Source organism: Cryptomeria japonica, chromosome 9 (genome assembly GCF_030272615.1).
Source record: "Cryptomeria japonica chromosome 9, Sugi_1.0, whole genome shotgun sequence".
In the NCBI taxonomy this organism is placed as follows: Eukaryota; Viridiplantae; Streptophyta; class Pinopsida; order Cupressales; family Cupressaceae; genus Cryptomeria; species Cryptomeria japonica.
In genome coordinates, this window is record NC_081413.1 from 726239742 (window position 1) to 726255202 (window position 15461).

Genomic DNA, 15461 nt, shown 5'->3' on the forward strand with positions numbered 1-15461 from the left:
TTTTGTTGTCTCTGCATGCAACTTAACTACTTATAACTATTGTTTTGGCTTTTGGGTAGTAGCAATGCACATTGTGGGATCCATTTTGCTTGCAAGGGTCAAAAAGTGCACATTTCAAAGTGTCGCCCAATACCTGCCTAAAGATGCCCCAATAACCGTGCACTTAAAATTGTCAATACTTATGCACAAATGCCCTAGTAGTCATGCACTATAGATGCCAATAAAGATGCACAAATGGATCAATTATGATCCAAAAATGTTAAAAAATAAACAGCTATTAATATATATGAAATTTATTAATAGACTTTTTATTTTTATTTTTTTCTTTAAAATTAATAATTGAAAAATTGAATGTGCCATAAATGAACAATTATTAGAACTATCAAGGTGCTCTTCCCCTATTAAGTTATTAAAATCAATCTTCCTTACATACATTCTTTAGCGTCCTATCTTCAGAGTGTCCCCTCATCATTCAAAGTACCAACAAACTATTTACCGTTGGTTAGTTAAACTAACAAAAAGATTCCATCGCCACGTCAGCTCACAGATATTTGAATTTGGGCGGACAATCATAAGTAGCCTTCCACCACAAATTCGCTTCCATTCTTTCCTGCTTTCTTTAACCTCTGCTTCCTCAAGGTAATGAGTTCGATTCCCACACCGTTCTGTGCTAATTTTGTTCTCAGAAGTACATGTCTTCTTTGATTGTTGTTGTCTTCAATATATTCATTGATAGTTTCGAAGGCAATATATCATCTACTCTGCATTCATTTTGTCTGCAATTGTTAGGAATTTCGTTGCTGAAAAGTTGAGTCTTCTTTCTCTCCTATTATATTTGGAATTCATCAGAAACTAATTTTTCAGTTTACAGATCTTTGAATTTGGGCGGACAGGAACATCATAAGTAGCTTTCCAGCTCAAATTGGCTTCCGTTCTTTCCTTCTTTCTGTAACCTCTGCTTCCTCAAGGTAATGAGTTCGATTCCCACACCATTCTTTGCTAATTTTGTTCTCAGAAATACGTCTTCTTTAAATGTTGATGCCTTCAATATATTCATTAATAATTTGAAGAGCAGTATATCATCTACTCTGCATTCATTTTGTCTGCAATTGTTAGGAATTTCATTGCTAAAAAATTGAGTCTCTTTTCTCTCCTATTATATTTGCATTTCATCAGAAACTAATTTTTCAATTTACAGATCTTTGATTTTGGGCGGCAGGAACATCATAAGTAGCTATCCAGCTCAAATTGGCTTCAATTCTTTGCTGCTTTCTGTAATCGCTGCTTCCTCAAGGTAATGAGTTCGATTCCCACAACATTCTTTCCTAATTTTATACTCAGAACTGCATCTTCTTTAAATGTTGTTGCCTTCAATATATTCATTAATAATTTCAAAAGCAATATATCTTCTACTTTGCATTCATTTTGTCTACAATTGTTAGCAAGTTCATTGCTCAAAAATTGAGTCTCCTTTCTCTCCTATTTGGTTGCAATTCAACAGAAACTAATTTTTCAGTTTACATATCTTTGAATTTGGGTTGACAGGAACATCATAAGTAGCTTTCCAGCTCAAATTAGCTTTCGTTCTTTCCTGCTTTCTGTAACCTCTGCTTAATATTTGTTGTTCTGTTTTCGTTCCGAATGCAGGATTAGCCCCTGCGTTGAGAATGAGGCTGGGAATTCGTTGTTTGGCGTGCTTATTCGCGTTAACGTTTGCGCTGCTGATATCGACGAACTCTAATGGCTTCAACACTCACCGCCCCTATTCTTTAGAGGAATACACCATCCGGCCTGGATTACACCAGGATTTCTACCGTCATTCGTGCCCGCAGGCAGAAGGTATTATCAAAGCCACTATTAATGAGATGTCGGCGAATTACCCAGGCATCGCTCCTGCCCTTATACGACTGGCTTTCCATGACTGTTTTGTTGAGGTAATAATAACAAAGCTCATCCCGTTTCTTAGTTCAGCTTAGCTGGACTTTCAGATTTTCGTGTAAATTAATCTTGGGCATTTTAATACACAGGGATGTGATGCATCTGTCTTGTTGGATTCGGTCGAGGGGGTCTTTTTGTCTGAGAAAAACTCGATCCCAAATCTCAATTCTCTTAGGGGATACGACATAATTGATGAGATAAAGCATAGATTGGAAGCAGTCTGTCCTGAAACGGTTTCTTGCGCGGACATTATTGTGCTCAGTGCAAGACATGCCGTGGTTATGGTATGCACTATACATTGAATCTTGTTTTCTGTTTTTAGAACCCAATATTTTTGTTCTGTCTGCGTATGATCTTGTCTGAGAGCCTGTTAAACTTTGTATTAATTGCATTTGTTTAGCTTTTCCATTTGTCAATTTTACCAGGTCACTATTGCCATGGAAGATGGTGTTTGAATCTTGTTTTTCCTATTTTCTTTCTGTTTTTCATGGCACAGTTGCTTTCTTTCCACAATATCGTGCTCTTCTCCGTCTTTATTTTTTATTACCAGAATCTTTAGTTCTTTCTCCATATGACCTTTGCTCTCAGGGAAATGCACAGCGATCCCATCTGTGAAACTAAAGGCAATTTTAGAAACATCTTGTATTGATTGATCTGTTTAATTTTTCCGTTCGGTCAATTTGATTTGTATTGCAGACGAAAGGGCCTTTCATTCCTGTAAAAACAGGGCGTAGAGACAGCACTACTTCGTTTGCCGACCTGGCAGAGAGCAATCTGCCCTCGCCGAACGATGAAATCCGCACCATGATCCAAACATTCAGGGAGAAAGGGTTTACGGCAAAGGAAATGGTGAGTCTGCTGGGGGCTCACACCGTCGGAACAGCCCACTGTCGCTTTTTCCAGGAAAGACTGACAAACTTTAACGGTACTGGTAGGGCCGACCCCACCATTGACGAGCATTTCCGCAGCCATCTGAGCTCCCTCTGCAGTTGGCAGACAGATCCAGCGGTGGCCTTGGACAATGGCAGCGCGTCTTCATTCGATTCCCACTACTACAGAAATTTGGAAGGCGGAAGAGGGCTTCTGTATGTCGACCAGGCGTTAATGGCGGCGCCCATCACCCGCAGCATAGTCGACTTGTACGCTTCCAATCAGGATCTCTTCTACCGCGATTTCTCACTCGCCATGGTCAAACTTTTCAATCTGAATGTGCTCACAGGAAAACAGGGGCAAATAAGAAAAGAGTGCTCTAAACTTGTCAATAACAGCAGGAGGTCATATGACGAGGCGCCTTTCAAAGATCCAGAAGAATCATTTCCCTTTTAATGCATTTCCTCTTCTGAGTGTTGATTCTTTCATGTACTATTTTGTATAATCTCTCTTTGACAATGCACAATTCTGCTTATAATGTAATCATGGTTTTTGAGTCGATTGACTGTACACAGTTCAATGAACCATACATTCTTTTCTATGAGATACAGAAATACCAGCTTATATATTTTTTTCTATGAAATACAGACATATCAGCTTAAATAGAAATTATATTTAATGTGATTCTTCTGTTCATTTCATGAAATTTAATGTAATTCTAACCTGCAACTTTTATGATTTTTTTCTATGGTTCATTAAATTATCTTGAATGATAGGTGGTATTTAGAATACTTTTAGATCATTAAGGGATATCTTCTTACAGGTTGATTCTTGGAAAAGATTGTCTTCAAAATTGTACTTGACAATCACCATTTTCAATCATGCAAATGCTCTACATAATGAACTGATGTAGAATTGGATTATTTTTTAGGTGTTCCAATTGAAATGTCCTTAGCATGCTCCTTTCTTAAATGTGGATGATGTTTAATATTTTTCTGATGTGTCTAAATGAATGTAATTGAACACCTCTAAATACAAGGACATAACAACAAATCATGCAAACGTGTGTTTAGTTGACTCATAAGGAGTAGTTAAATGGGTAGGCATTAGCCAAAATTGAATTTGAATTTTAGAATCTCAAGGATCAAATCCACAACCAAACAACCTCTCCTACACCTACAAGGTTGATTGAGCTCAACTTGATAGTAATGTCTATGTAGGGAATGAATGATCATATTGGATGTACTAAATGTGCATTGTATGGGAATGTGTGTAGAAATTGATAAGATACATAGTCAGATATGTGAAAGCTAAGAAAATGGGTCCAACCTTACACAAGATTGTGTCATTTATAATCATATAAATTTATATTAACATTCTTTCAAAATGAAACTAAAACTAAGTAAAATTGACATGTGTGTATCTACATATGCATACATACATATATTTGTGTGTGTGTGTATGTATATGTATATGTATATATATATATGTATATGTGTATGTGTATGTGTATGTGTATGTGTATGTGTATGTGTATGTGTGTGTGCATTTATATACACATGTATATGTAGCTGTTATCACTGTTTTGAAAATTGGGTATTCTTGTCCCATAACAGGCTAAAATTTGCAAAGATGTGTTTGGCATAACCTTGTTACCTCTGTGTTTTTTGGGTCAAAGAGGGTTTAAGGTTTTGAAAAATTTAACCCTTCCTATGTTTTCAAAACCCTTCCATTCTATTATTGCATTACTTTTTCCACTTAAGTGGAAGGGTCGGTCTGTCATGAAGGTGTCCCCCCCTTTAGGTTTTCCCTAGGCGGGTTTTAAATGATTTTTAATTTTTACGCCTTTAGCTATGTCTTGTTTGTAACCTTTGTGGTGCTTCTTAACAATCGTGCAAGTCAATGTTGATCTTGCAGTGTGCGTTGGTTCGCTGGGAGAAGATGCCCATGGTTTAACATATGCGAAGTAGCGAAAAGGGTAAGCGGGCCCGGCCAAAGGATTGTTCATCAAGTAAACGGGATGCATCTTGTAGTAGATCCAACGGCTCGCGTTGCTTCGCAAGCCCAAGATGCATGTGATTTATCCTCTGCGAAATAGCGAAAGAATTGGCAGGTCCCATAGGTAAGCGATTCCTTTGGTTAAAGGACGATTAGCGTGGAGTTGATCCAACGGTGCGCGTGAATTTGCAGCCGAAAGATATCCGTGTTTTACCTTTCATGAAGTAGCGAAAAGGTGGAGGGCCCGGGCAAGGTGGTCACGAAAAGGTTAACGGACAAGCAATTTTCAAAGATCTAACGATTGTCTTTGCTTCGCAAAGAAGAGTTGTCTAAGGTTTAAAGTTTGCGAAGTAGCGAAAAGGTTGGTGGGCCCAAAGGATAAGCAGGTCATGGTTTTAAAGACCGATCAACTTGTAGTTGATCGGATGGCTCGCGTGGATTCGCAGGCTCAAATCAAATGAAGATTAATGTTCGTGAAATAGCGAAATGATGTGGTCGTCACATGGTGGATGACATGGCAGGACAGATGGGTTGCTCCGTTGAGAGAAGTGGTGACTTGTTAGATGCGCGTGGCTCCAAAGGATTGTTGAGGGCCCGCTTTGGTTTAACCGACGATTGTGTTAAAAAATGGTAAAGTAAAACACGTGGCGACCCTAGAATGGAGCCCGATGGAGTTATCTGAGCAAATAGCCAACTGACACGTAAGATTCATTCGCCAGTGATGAAGCAAAGCAAGTGGTTTCCAAGTCGAGGGTCCACTTTAAAGGTTTGGATGCGTTAAGTGGTATACATCTCGAGGTGAATCCAACGATGGGCGTTGTTTCGCAGCTCGAAGGTGCAGGGTGGTTAGCTTTCATGAAACAGTGAAAACCGCTAGCAGTGATGGTCATGTGCGGTTAGTAAAAAAGACTGGCAGTCACTGTAAGCGGTAAAGATCGAGCAAGTGGAAAATGATCGGACAGCCAACATTGTTTCACGCGATTAAAGTGCACAATGTTTACCTTTCGCGAAGTAGCGAAAGGAAGGTGAGGCCCGTTACTAATGTAGAAAGACCAAAAGAAGTAAAGGCAATGCAAGTTTCCAAGGATCCTACGAACGTCGTTGCTTCGCGAAGGAAAGGTGCGAGGGTTTTAAACTCCGTGAAATGACGAAACAACAAAACAGCGAAAGACTCAGAAAACTTGTGATCCGTTGGAGCCTTTTTTTGAATTCGATTTGCGAATTCAATTTTGAGTTGATAGCCGAAGCATGCAGGATTAATGTCTCAATTCAATGCCAATTTTCCGTATTAAGGTCCGCATCAATTGAATACTGGCACCATTTTGACGAGTTTGTTGCAGAGGAGTTGGTGCAGAGCAAATTTCTTCAGGAGAGTAACAGGTTTTTTATGTCTTACTTGCTAATTGTAGTTTGAAAATCAGGTTTTCTGTGTGCTTGCTTTATTAGAGTTTGGTTTGAATCTCAATTGATATACTTTCATTTACGGGATGGCACCAAGAAGGGAATTCACAGGGAAGGTAAATTATCAAGGTAGAAATATATGTGATGACTTCTTGGAACAATTGACTATGTCCACAAATATTGCAGCCAAAATCAAAGAATTGGTTCCTAAAGCCCCCCCATCTAAGGATTGGAGACGGTTTGTATGACAAAGGTAGATGGTTAAGGGATTCACAAATAGGGATTTCAAGGTTGGGTTTTTTTAAAGTGAGATTCGGTTAGAGACATGCCAGTGCCCCAATGAATAGCATATGGGAACTAGACGTGGGGAAGCTCACAGTCCCTGGGGTTTTTATGGATGTAGACTTACTAACCCAGATCGTACACAATTATGATCCTGTTGCTAGATGTGTGAGGAATGTTAATGGAGGAGCCCTAATAGAAATCAATGATGATGAATTCAAGAATTTTTAAGCTCAGTGAGGCATCAAATTTATTAGAGCCTATTGATTTTGAAACATTGGCCCAAGTTTATGATGTGCAGAAAGATCACCTTAGGAGTGGCCCTTTGAAGGAGTTTTTTATTAAAATAGGAGGGTTAACTGTAGTGGGCCCTAGAACCATGGAACCCTTCTCCTTGAATTTGTTCACTTTAAGGGCCAAGGGCATGTATTGGTCACTATGTCAGATCCTCGGGGAAGATGTTGAAACAACCATGCCAACACATTATATGTTAATGATGGCACAGATTCTGAACCCCTCTCTAGCAGTGACATTTGATTATGCACCTTACCTCACTGATGCAATTCATACAGGGCTTGTAGGGATAAAAATGGTAAGGTGGATAGACCTTTTGGATGGTATTCTCTACTAATGCACATATTTTTGTTCAAAGGATCTGATTATTTTGCTAAGGAAATGGATTTGATCAAAGAAAAGGAGGGTGATGAGATGCATGTGCAACTGTGGAGCACAATTTTGTCTTGGTACAAAGAGGATGCCAGTTATTTGAAGTTTGATAGATGATTTGCATCTAGGCTTAGGATTCTTCTATGCCCACAGAACCCTAGGATCCCAAAGGCTCTTTTGGAGTTCCTCGGGCCTAAGGAGTTTGTTGAAGGTATTAAGATTGCTCATGATTGGGGTGATATGTATTTGTACCTTGTTTCTACAGTTTTCAGAGTTTATGGTTTCAGAGGCACTCCATTTTTATTGCCTTATCAAGTACCATTGAAGATAGGAATTGTAGAGGTCTTAAGGCAAATTGGAGGTGTGCAAGAGGTAGAGCTGACAAATAGGGGTAAAGGGACTATTTTCCCAACTGTTACCATGGCCCATCAATTCGTGATCACCAAAGGTGGTTGGAAATTCTTTGATGACTTTTTTCAACCATATAGGTTGTCTACTACAGTAACCAGGTTTTCTGACCCTGAGGATTTTCTCAACGACATGTTCAGGAAGAGAGCAGTATGCAAAGGTAGGCCACACCAGTTTCATTTCCCTGAAGACCTAATTAGAAATGAATTCAGTTTAGATGAGCAAGAACTGAGGAAAGAGAAGTGGGTGGCATACAAAAAGGGTTTGGATTTCATTCATCAGTTTGATAGCAGTTATGACCCTCTGTCTAGCTTTAATCCCTTTGAGGAAAAGATCAAATTCTTAATTCTTTATTTTGAAGATTTAATGCAAACTCTGAAAGAAAAGAGGGAGGATGTAATAATAGATAACCTTGACAAGGCTAAGTTGGTTCTAGCTAAACCTGCCTTTGCTAAAGCCATCTCTCCCGATGATTATGTGATGCATAAAAAGTCAAAATATAGTGTATTGATGCCAGTAACAGGTGAGCCCTCCAATTCAAGAGGGAAGAGAACAATTGAAGATGTCATTGACATCCAAGAATCCCTTGAAAGGCAAAGGGTGGGGAAAGAAGTGCAAATAGGTGAACCTCTGTACTCTCCATCTCAATCCCCTATCCATATAGGAGATGAACAGGTGGTAGCAGAACAATTATTGCAATTAGGAAGCCTCGGAGAGATTGCTTACACCTATGAAGAGACACACGAGGGAATGCCAAAAGAGCCACCTAATGCCGAGATGAACCTAACTGAAGATGAGTTCAAAGGGAAAGAGTTAGACCCGGCTGTCAAGCAAGCTAGTGAAGAGTTCCTAGCTGACAACAATTTTGTCACAACAAGGGCTTTCATGCAATTTGTATGGACACAAAACATTGAACAATTCAAGGCAAGGTGTGAAAAGAGAATGAGTGAGCAGCCTCACAAAGATACAACCTTAGTGGAGGAAGAAGTTAAACAAGAAATGATGGTTGAATTCAAAGCCATCACTCCTGAAGCAGGAAGGGAAATGGTGTCAAAGGCTGGTGTTCTACTCCTCCCTGAATGGGATATAGCAAATTCCTTGGTACTTGAAGCGGCCAGGAAAGAGACCAAGCCTATGGAGGGAGTGACATTTAGCAAAGATAATGCTACTCAGGTCATGTGGTCCCTAAAGAGGGATGAAAGTAGAAGAAGGAAGGACACCTCATGATCTAGTTTTCTAGGAGGCATGATAGTAAAAAGAGTTCAAGGTATAGGGGTGGTAGAGGCTGCTAGCACAGTTTTACAAACTGCAAAATTCAATGTAGCAGTGGCAGAAAAGGAGGCAAAGGAAAAAGCTAATCTCCAGTTGAAATTAGAAACAATCTTGAAGGCTTATAATGAGGCCAAAGAAGGAATAGCTAGCCGAGATAACATCATTGCTGAATTGAAGTGTCAATTAGTAGGGCAGTACCATCAAGGTGAGTCCTCTACTCTAATGATAGCTTCTTCTCTAGCAAGACCTCTCCCTACCAGTCCTATCATAGAATTTCCCCCTTCTCCTATGCCTTCTAGTTTTCAACCAGCCCAAACCATTCAACATGAGTTGGAAAATTTGAAACAGGCTCAAGCCCTGTTTGCAAGTAAATATGAGGAAAAGGTAAAAGCCACAATTTTGAGCTTTGCTAACACAATAGAGTCTTCCATGGTGCACAATAGCATGACGAAGATTTTTGATATTTGGAATGAGTTGAATGAAGACAAGGCTATTCTGGAGCCAATTTTGGATAAGTGGATGCCTAAGGGAAGTAGATCTAGAACTTATGTGTGCATCCTATGATGAGGTAGGATCCGATGCCATTATTAAATCCACTTGTGGAATGGAAAAAGGCATGACAAAGCTGACAAAAGGAAGAGCTGGTATAGAAAGGAAAACTAACTTGTATAAGAAAGAATATACTGAGCACAAGTTTGAATTATTTCCTGGGGGTTTTGTTAATCCAAATCAGCTAAAAGACAAACAAGCATGGCTTGATGAATTAGGAGCTAACTTGTCTCTAAGGGTGAGTGGAATCATTAATACAGATGACACATCCCTATTTGTCAAGACAGTTGAAGAAATAGAAAAGATAAAGTCACATTATGGCTTTTTGAATTTAGAGATTAGTAAAGTGATAAACTCTTGGAAAAGGTTGGTTAAGTTGAAGGAAAAAATTGTTAGCTTCTCATGGCCTGCTGATGACATATTCCAAGAATGGACCAAGAAGTATGTGGTGCAAGAAGAAGGAATCCCAAAGCAGTTAGAAGATGTTACAAAGGAGCAACAAATTGAAGAGGCCGTTGATATTGAAAAGGACTTGTAATTGTTTCTTGAAGGACATTGCAGTTTGTAACAAACTTTTCTTAGGAATGTCTGAAGCTTGTATGCATCCATAATCTTATAAATGGATACCAAGACTAATAGAAAAGGGGATCATAAGAAATTTTGTAAAGAAACTCTGCAGAAATATATGTGGGTTTTTCTAGCTATCACAGAGAATACTTTGAATCATGTAAGATTATTTTTCAAAATGAATATAAAGATACAGATCAACACTTTTTAGGCCTAAATCTGTGTTGTCTTCTGGTGTGCACTCGTTAATTTCTCGGTTTCATTTGAATAATCTAGGGTTATTTAATTGAACATGGATTGTAAAGCAGTCATATGATATGTTTCTATCTTTTCTCTTCAAGGGAGAGGAATTAAATATGCTTGAAATATCTCTATCAGTAAATCAATTGTTTTCTCATTTTGAATTTGATGAATAGTTTTAGTTTTTAGAGGATAAAACTCATGTATATGTTAGGCATGTATGGGGTTAGCTAAGGCCGAGGTGGCGAAATGTACGGAATTGTTTAGTTTTGGAATTCTAATTTGATTTGGGTGACTCTGTAGCCCGAATAAGGCACTGGTATTCAATTGTGGGGTTCTTTTTATCTTTCTTGAAGATCAATACTGAAAATGGACACAAGTTTTCTTTTAATGTTTTAGTTTCATTGAGGTGATGAAATCCATGGGTTTTCTGACACTAGTTTACTGTGGATCTCAATCTTAAAGTGTGAAAATATTCACAGAAGGTATACCCACCTGAACTTTGGATAAGTTCAAAGTGTAGAAGGTTTTGAAACCTTGTTATATGTTATTTTTGAGTTCTATTTCTCTGATCTCTTCATATGCAAACAGAGTTACTTGATTTCTTACAAGAAGGATAGAAGGGAAATCAAAATTTGAGAACAACAAAAGTGGCGACTCTGCTGGGGAATAGTCATAGTGTGTATTTATGTTACAGATTGGTGCCTAAATTAGTTCGAAAGTTTGTTCGGATTTCTGTGATGTTGCAGAGGATCACGTTATCTCTCATTTGTGCTATCTTTCTCTTTGAAAATCCTCTTGATTTTTTAAATCTTTGCAAGTGATTTGTTTAAGCTTGTTTTCTTATTTTCCCACAGTCTTTGTGGGTGGCGACTCTGACAAGTATAACCAGTGTTATTGAATAAGTATAATTCTTCTAAGAAAAACAAGCATAATGCAGAGAGGAAGGAACACTGGGTCATTCATGAGGAAGCATCCTCAAGAGACATTGCAAGAGGGATTACCTGAACAGGCATGGAGAGGCCAGAAAAGATCAGTTTTACATGAGCCATCTAATGTTGCTTGGGTACAAAAGAGCATTAATATGGGTGAGTCATCTGATAGACCCATATATGCAAATTCAAATTCTTCCTCCCATGAATCCGATCAAGACATTTTGGGTTTCCATTCTAGGTTATTTGGTAATAATGAGGATGTCCAAATTTTAAATCAAAAGATCTCTCATGCTAGTTTTTCTAGGAAGGATGGGAATAGTTCAAATATCAAAATGGATTATGTGCCTAGGACAATTGATGGAAATATTAGTTTAATTGATATAGACCAAGTCAATATATCAGATTCTAAAGAAATGTTCCCCGATGAAGATAAGGTGTCCCAAGAAATTGATGCCCTTAATAGAAGAGTCCATCACTTAATATCTTTGAGAGCACAAAAGGAAGAAAATAAAGAAAAGGAGATTAAAGCTAAATTAATCGAGAGGGATAGGCTTCTAAGGCAGATTGTTGATCTTGAGTTATTCACCCAAGAGAAAGCTAAAAGTGAGGATGAAGGTCCAGTCATCAGAGAAAATTTAGTTCCCAAAATCAACCCTATATACAAATCTATTGTGCAACTAAATAGAGAGGTCTTAAGTGATCCACAACCTGTTAGGAATAACATTGACAAAGGAAAACAGAAGTGTATGGAAGATGGGTCTAGGTCTAAAACTACAACAGAAATCTCTTCTATGTTGTTTGCACATGAGAAAGAGATAGATAGGATGAGGAAAGAGAAGGAAGACTTGCAAAGGGAATTGGAGAAAGTTGAATTGGAGGTAGCCAATCAAGAGGTTAAACAGAAAATTAGTTATCTAAAGGCTCCCCCTATAATTTTTCCTTCAGTAGACCCAAGTAAACCTTTACTTCATCCTACCCCACTCCCTCCAGTAAAAATCCAATCAACCCCGCCTACTAGCATTGTTCCTGTTAATCAAATGCCCATTATAAGTCAAAGTAGCCAAGCTCTTCCAATTCAAAACCCTAATGTCAGAATGAACATGGGTAATAACTTTACTGGTACCCAATTCCAGAGAAGATCCATTAATCTAGAACTGTATAGGCAGCTCTTCTTTGATGGAATCCTAGGGTACCCTATCCATGTTTCTACAGAATTAAGGGATAGACTCCACAAATTTGTTGGCAATAATGCAATCAGTGCAGAAGAGCACCTAAAATATTTTGGTGAATTAATCAATGATTATGAAATAGTAGATGAGGATGTAATCATGAAATTGTTTGTATAGTCCTTAGTAGATGATGCAAGGGACTGGTACAGAGGTCTCCCTGTGAATAGCATTGGGTCTTGGGAAGATTTTAAAAACTGTTTTCAACAACAATATGGTGACAAAACAAATGTGAGCTTCATGCTCAATCAGTTTAGTAATATTAGAAAGTCTGATAATGAAATTGTCACAGATTTCAATGCTAGATTTCAAAAAGCAATGCATAGGCTATATCAAGTAGTGAGATTAGATCATAATATGTGTCTCAACACTTTTTATAATGCTTTTGATTCCAAAATGGCCTATATTCTGAGGGACAAAAACCCACACAGTTTGAGGGATACTTTTAGAATTGTTATAAATGTGGAAAGTAATAGGAAAGTGTCCGGAAAGGTGGGAAGGGGACTGATGGAAGGTTGTGGCAAGAATCAAAATAGCAACCTAATAAAGTTGCTAAGGAAGATGACAAAATAGAGAAATTAGTAATTTCCATGAAAGATCTTACTGCCAAGGTGAGTAAAAATGATAAGCCTCATTACAATTGGCAAGATAGGCCTCCTAGATTGCATGACATGCCTTACAATACAACCTGGAAAGATGGCAAACCTCAAAATGAGAAGCCAAAAAACACTCAAAACCAAGATACCCCGGATCCTTTGAAAGGAGGAAATGTTCATAATATGGAGAATAATCCTTGGTGCATGGCTTTTGATGGACCACATTCTCCTCATCAATGTGTTGTAGCTCAAGCCCTCAAAGAATCCATGAGAAAAGAGGTTGATCCTAATATTAATATGTTTGAAACTATTATTGAAAGTGATGATGAGTCATTACAAAGTGAATTTAGTGAATGTGATGTGTTAAATAGTAATAGATCTTACCAAGGACAGTTGACACTGGATTGGCATCCTACTTTGAACATGGTAACTATTTTAGATGAAGAAGTTCATCTTCGAAGACCCAGTGATGAAGAAGTAAGAAATCTTACCAAGGCTGCCATAGCCAAGGCCAAGCATAATATCTCAGAAGAAGGTAGCAAGTAATGGCACTTTGCCTCAAGATTGTCAGAAAAAGAATGACCAATTGAAAGATATAGCCAAAGGTACATGGATAATAATGCTACTGGCGATATACAAGTCAGCCTAAGATAGAGAAAGTCAAAACTAATACTGAGTTGATTAATAGTTCCACTTTTGATATGACTCAGGCTCTTACCCAAATGAAGGTCACAGTCCCTTTGATAGAATTGTTGAAAATAAAGGAACATAGAGAAGTTGCTTTATCTTTATTTTCTAAGATATCTGACAGTAGCACAACTTTGCCTCCAAGTTCAATCAAGGATGAAAAGGATCATGAGCTACAAACCCTAGAGGTATATGCTGGAACAACTATTACACAAGAGCCTTCACAGGTTGATCCTTTCTATGTTACTTTATTAGTGAATAATCGATTAATTAAGAACTGTATGATAGATTTTGGTGCAGCTGTAAATGTAATGCCATATGGTGTCATGAAAGAATTAGGATTGTTAGTAAATACAGTGTATGGGAAGTGTTATGCTATGGCTAACAGAGAAGTACCAGTGATAGGTACAATGAAAGATGTGGAAGTAAAAATAGCAGCATTCCCTGAAGCAACATATAAGATGGATGTCATTGTAACTGACACAAAACCTCACTATGGCATGCTTTTCACTAGACAATGGGCTGCGGCAGTAGGTGGAAATGTTCAGTTGGATTTGTCATATGCTGCAATCCCCATCAATGGGAGCCAGGTTAAGTTGTATAGAGAGCCATGTGCCCCTAGGGTAATTGAGAAGATAGACCCTAGTATGTTAAACTGTATGATTGATGTGGATCTTGACAATTTTAGAATACAACCGATTTTGCCTCAATTGAAAAATACTGAATCTATTGTGATTGAATTGGAATCTCAACAACATGGTTTATGGCACATGTATTTTGATGGAGCTTGCTCCAAAGAAGGATCTGGAGCAGGAGTTCTTTTTGTGTCCCCATCAAGTATGACCTTCAAATATTCTTTTTTGCTAGCCTTCCAATGCACAAATAACACTGTTGAATATGAAGCCTTGTTATTGGGGCTTGAAGTTGCAAAAAGGCATGGGATTCAGTTGTTGAGAGTACTAGGGGATTCAGAGTTGGTTGTTTCTTAGGTTAGATCTAAGTATGCATCTAAAAATGATCGTTTGAAAAGATACAAGCATGTAGTTTGGGATGTGATTGAACATTTTAGTGCATTCTCTATTAATTGGATAGAAAGGTCAAAGAATATCATGGCTGATTTCCTAGCAAATGTTGCATTAAAAAATGATGACATGACACTAACTAATGTATCCACAATTGAGATAAAAGCTAGGCCTGCCATTCCTAATAATGTATATAATTGGCAAGTGTTTGCTGATGATGAAGACATTCTCAGATTCATACAATGCATTGATGACTATGATGGACAAAAAATTGATTGCAATGCATTGGTAGAAGTGGTTGAAGATAGAGAAACTATGTTTGGAAATGACATGGTTCAGTTGGAAACTAATGAAATACCTAACGGGTTAGTAGAATTGGAAGGTATGTTCAATTACAGTGACAGTCATTTACATCAGCAGTCAACCACTAAGTTAGATGAACTAGAGGAAGTAAACTTGGGGACAAAATCATCCCCTAAGTGGGTGTATATTGGAAAAAATTTGCCTCCTCATGTCAGAGTTAACCTTATTAATTTATTGAAAAAATATAAGCATGTTTTTGCTTGGTCTTATGAAGCTTTGAAGGCGTATAGACAAGATTTGTTTCAGCATGAAGTCCCTTTGCTTCCAAATGCTAAGCCTTTTAGACAGAAACAAAGACCTATCAACCCCCTGTTGGAATCTAAAATGCAACAAGAATTAACCAAGTTAAGGGAAGGGGGGATCATTAAGCCTATAAGGCATTCATCATGGGTGTCTAATTTGGTCCCAGTTAGGAAGAAGAATGGGGACATGTGGCTCTAT

The 15461-nt window shown here is 38.1% G+C and overlaps 1 protein-coding gene across 2 annotated transcripts; it reads left to right on the forward strand.

The window, feature by feature from the left end:
* The first annotated feature begins 536 nt into the window (after window positions 1-536).
* LOC131067415 (peroxidase 57) lies at window positions 537-3492 on the forward strand. Of its 2 annotated transcripts, none has more exons than XM_058002404.2 (6): window positions 537-639; window positions 872-968; window positions 1199-1294; window positions 1648-1934; window positions 2028-2222; window positions 2635-3492. In XM_058002404.2, the coding sequence occupies exons 4-6, from the start codon at window positions 1668-1670 to the stop codon at window positions 3262-3264; spliced, it is 1092 nt and encodes a 363-aa protein (XP_057858387.2). In that variant the 5' UTR covers window positions 537-639; window positions 872-968; window positions 1199-1294; window positions 1648-1667; the 3' UTR covers window positions 3265-3492. The 2 variants fall into 2 exon arrangements, with proteins under 2 accessions (XP_057858387.2, XP_057858389.2); XM_058002406.2 differs by having other exon boundaries at window positions 637-744.
* The last annotated feature ends 11969 nt before the right edge of the window (window positions 3493-15461 follow it).